This window comes from Malus sylvestris, chromosome 15, assembly GCF_916048215.2.
Source record: "Malus sylvestris chromosome 15, drMalSylv7.2, whole genome shotgun sequence".
Lineage (NCBI taxonomy): Eukaryota > Viridiplantae > Streptophyta > Magnoliopsida > Rosales > Rosaceae > Malus > Malus sylvestris.
The window spans coordinates 45,110,282-45,113,833 of NC_062274.1; the positions used below are offsets into that span (position 1 = coordinate 45,110,282).

The 3,552-nt window shown below is 38.9% G+C and overlaps 2 protein-coding genes across 2 annotated transcripts; one reads left to right on the forward strand and one right to left on the reverse strand.

The window, feature by feature from the left end:
* The first annotated feature begins 213 nt into the window (after positions 1–213).
* Positions 214–1,568, forward strand: LOC126604669 (protein PHOSPHATE-INDUCED 1-like). The gene has a single exon (XM_050271955.1). It carries the CDS (start codon positions 444–446, stop codon positions 1,434–1,436), a length of 993 nt encoding a protein of 330 aa, XP_050127912.1. The 5' UTR covers positions 214–443; the 3' UTR covers positions 1,437–1,568.
* A 1,114-nt stretch (positions 1,569–2,682) lies between these two features.
* Positions 2,683–3,552, reverse strand: LOC126603015 (uncharacterized). Its single transcript, XM_050269791.1, has 2 exons — positions 3,216–3,552; positions 2,683–2,714 (listed from the first exon to the last, which is right to left on the reverse strand). Exons 1-2 carry the CDS (start codon positions 3,550–3,552, stop codon positions 2,683–2,685), a joined length of 369 nt encoding a protein of 122 aa, XP_050125748.1.

The window sequence follows — 3,552 nt, forward strand, 5'->3', positions numbered from 1 at the left end:
TATAATACGTAAATCATCATTCCAAAAAAAATAAACACATAAAAATACTGAAAAAGTGAAGTTGTTGATTCTGTTATACACTTGTATTTTTACTAGATTAAGGAAAAAGATAAGAAAACAAGAGGGTTTTCGGAACAAAATAAGTTTTGATTCTTTGATGGAGCGTGGAAACAAATGCATGGTGATAATAAATAAAGAAACGCGCTTGGGAGTTGGGAGCTGCGTTCGGTCGCCTCTCTCCTCTCTCCCTCTCTTTCTCAACACCTCCCATTCAATTAACCCCACCACCACCTGCTTTTTCCAATTTTTGAATCCAAAAATTTGAACCTCCTCCGTCCCTCTATATAAGCATCCTCCCCACCTCTATCACTCCACGCTAAATTCTCACTCCCTCTCTCAGCTTTTAACCCCCAAAATCTAAACATTTTTTAGGAAAAGAAAAAATGGGTTTTAATTCTGGTCAATGGCTTTTGAAGCTGTTTGTTGTGGCCACCTTGTTCCAAGTTTCATTCGGTTCCAGCAGATTGTTCCAAGTCTCTTTGGCAACAAGGAAGCTGAGTGAGCTGGTCCAAGACCAAACCCAGCTCCTCAAATACCACAACGGGCCTCTCCTGTCCGGCAAAATTACCATCAACCTCATCTGGTACGGTAACTTCAAGCCCTCCCAGAAAGCCATCGTTTCCGATTTCATTTCCTCCTTGTCCTCGCCCTCCAAAACCACCCAACCCTCCGTCGCCGCCTGGTGGAAGACCACCGAGAAATACTACCACCTCACCTCCAACAAAAAGTCCAACTCTCTCTCCCTCTCTCTGGGAAGACAGATTCTCGACCAAAAATACTCCCTCGGCAAATCCCTCACCACCAAACAGATTGTGGCATTGGCCGCAAAGGGCGACCAGAAAAACGCCATCAACGTTGTCCTGACATCCGCCGACGTCGCCGTTGATGGGTTCTGTATGAACCGGTGCGGGACCCACGGGTCTGCCTCCGGCGCTACCAAAACCGGACACATCAAGGGCAGCAAGAACTATAAGTTCGCATACATCTGGGTCGGAAACTCGGAGTCCCAATGCCCGGGGCAGTGCGCGTGGCCATTCCACCAGCCTATCTATGGACCGCAGAGCCCACCCCTTGTGGCTCCCAACAACGATGTGGGCCTCGACGGCATGGTCATCAACCTTGCTAGCCTTCTTGCCGGGACAGCCACCAACCCATTCGGGAATGGATACTTTCAGGGCCCAGCCGAGGCGCCTTTGGAGGCTGCTTCGGCCTGCCCGGGAGTTTACGGGAAAGGGGCTTATCCTGGTTATGCTGGGGACTTGCTGCAGGACGCCACCACAGGTGCCAGCTACAATGCCAATGGTGCTAATGGAAGGAAGTACTTGCTTCCTGCACTATATAATCCTGCAACTTCATCTTGTTCCACTTTGGTTTGAAACATGAGAGGGACTAATGTATAAGCCTAATTAGGTGTTAGATATATTCATTGATTTGTTCAAATTTTCATTTGGTTAAGCGGATTATAATGATAAAAAAAAATGCAAATTGATTCGATTTGCATCAGAAAATGTTGTGCCTTGAGTTATTCTATCTAATTTTCACGCAATTTTTTAGTATTTTAACAAATATTTTTTTAATATTTTAGCAATTAAATTGAATAAATTATTTATTAAAAGAAAATAATTTAACAAGAATGTATTATAATTTCTAATTAGATTGATGGTTTCTGATGAAAAAGAGAAAAAGTTGGAGTAATGGCTTTTGAAAAGCTAAAGCCTCGAACGAGCTTCACCAGTTGTCTGATAATTGTATATATAGCTAGAGGCAAACTATGTTTCACCAGCTTTTGCCATACCTCTTTTCATAACAAAGGTTTCAACTTTCCGTTACATGTTGATAAAACATGAATAGTGAAACGTAAATTGTTATTTTTGTGTTAAAAAACACATGAGATAAAATAATGTGCAAGTTCTACATCATTATACTTGAACAGTTAAGAATTAAATAAATATGCCAAGTCAGATTGCTTTGAGTTTCTCATATAGTTATGTTATCGATACTTTACATGATGTTGTTCTCTTCCTTCCGACGCATTTGAGTTTCTCATATAGTTACGTTATCAATAATTTATTTAGTGTTAATATTGTTCTCTTCCTTCCGACACATTGTGTGACATGTGAAAAATGAAGCAAAGAGGCTATTTAATTTTCAAGGACAGGTAATGATGAACAAAAATAATTTATCATGTTATATTATATATTAACTCTTTAATCCTACGCCTTAAAATGCAGAGATTTATTTTCAATATAAAGATATATTTACACTAAAATATAATAAAAAATTAATATCAAACTCGTTATACTGAATATTTAAACATACTATACACAGCAAAGCCAAAAAGCAAAACAAAGATAATTCTATGGTTGTAACGAAAGGAAAAATGTAAAGAAAAAGGGGGGCATTCAATCATCCACGTAGTGAGCCAATTTTAACACACAATTTTCTTTAGAATAGTGCTATCTAAACCACTTTTACTTCTCGTATAGTTTTTTTTAATTTTTTATCATTGATTCGGATAAATTAAAAAAAATCAATGTTAATAAAAATTAACAAAAATATATTAGAGAGAAGAAAGAGTGTTTGAACAACACTATCCTTTCTTTATCTACATATTTATTTACATTAGCAGTCTGCGCATATTAAACAAGGGATCTCTGCACAAGAACAAAAGTTAAATGTTGAAGCAGAATTTCTTTTTCTTTATAGATTGGGGATAAAGCACCTCTCGACAGTCCTTATTTATAATAATCTGTACTGGCTACATTTATATATTTTATTTGGTTGGATTGAAACGTGCATGCCATATTATGCCCTTCTCCAATCACTTGGAAGTGCATCCCTTCGCTAGGCATCGAGGGTCGGCAGCTAGCATTAGTTGAGGGTACTTTGCATATTGCCTTCTATGTCATATATAAAGTAGGATAAGTTACCTTTTGCATGTCGTGAGGCTTTAGGCCCGTTTAGTATTTTTTTTTTCTTTTTTTTTACTTGACTTAAAGTTAAGCAATAAAAAAGTATTGGTAAAAATAATATCCTGCCTATTTTTAAAGCAACATTCTTCATATAGTAGCTTTTAAAAGTAGCATATAGGTTGCCTTTAAAAGCTACTTTTATTAAAAGCACAACTATCGCTACTACTACTACCACCAACACACCATTACCACCACCATTGTTGCCACCATAATCTTCTCCACCACAACCACCATTTCTGCCACCACTACTACTATCACCACCACAAGCACAACTACCACCACTAGCACCACCACCACAACGATCATTACCACCACCATCGTCGTCGTTACCTTTGCCATAATTATAATCCCCACCACCACAAGCATGACAGCCACCAGTGGCACCACAATCACCACACCTCACTATTGGCACAACCACCACATGTACAATTACAATTATTGCTACCACCACCATCGTCATCACCATCTCCACCGCCACCACTACTATTGCCATTGCAATCGCTACCATTATCGTCGCCAT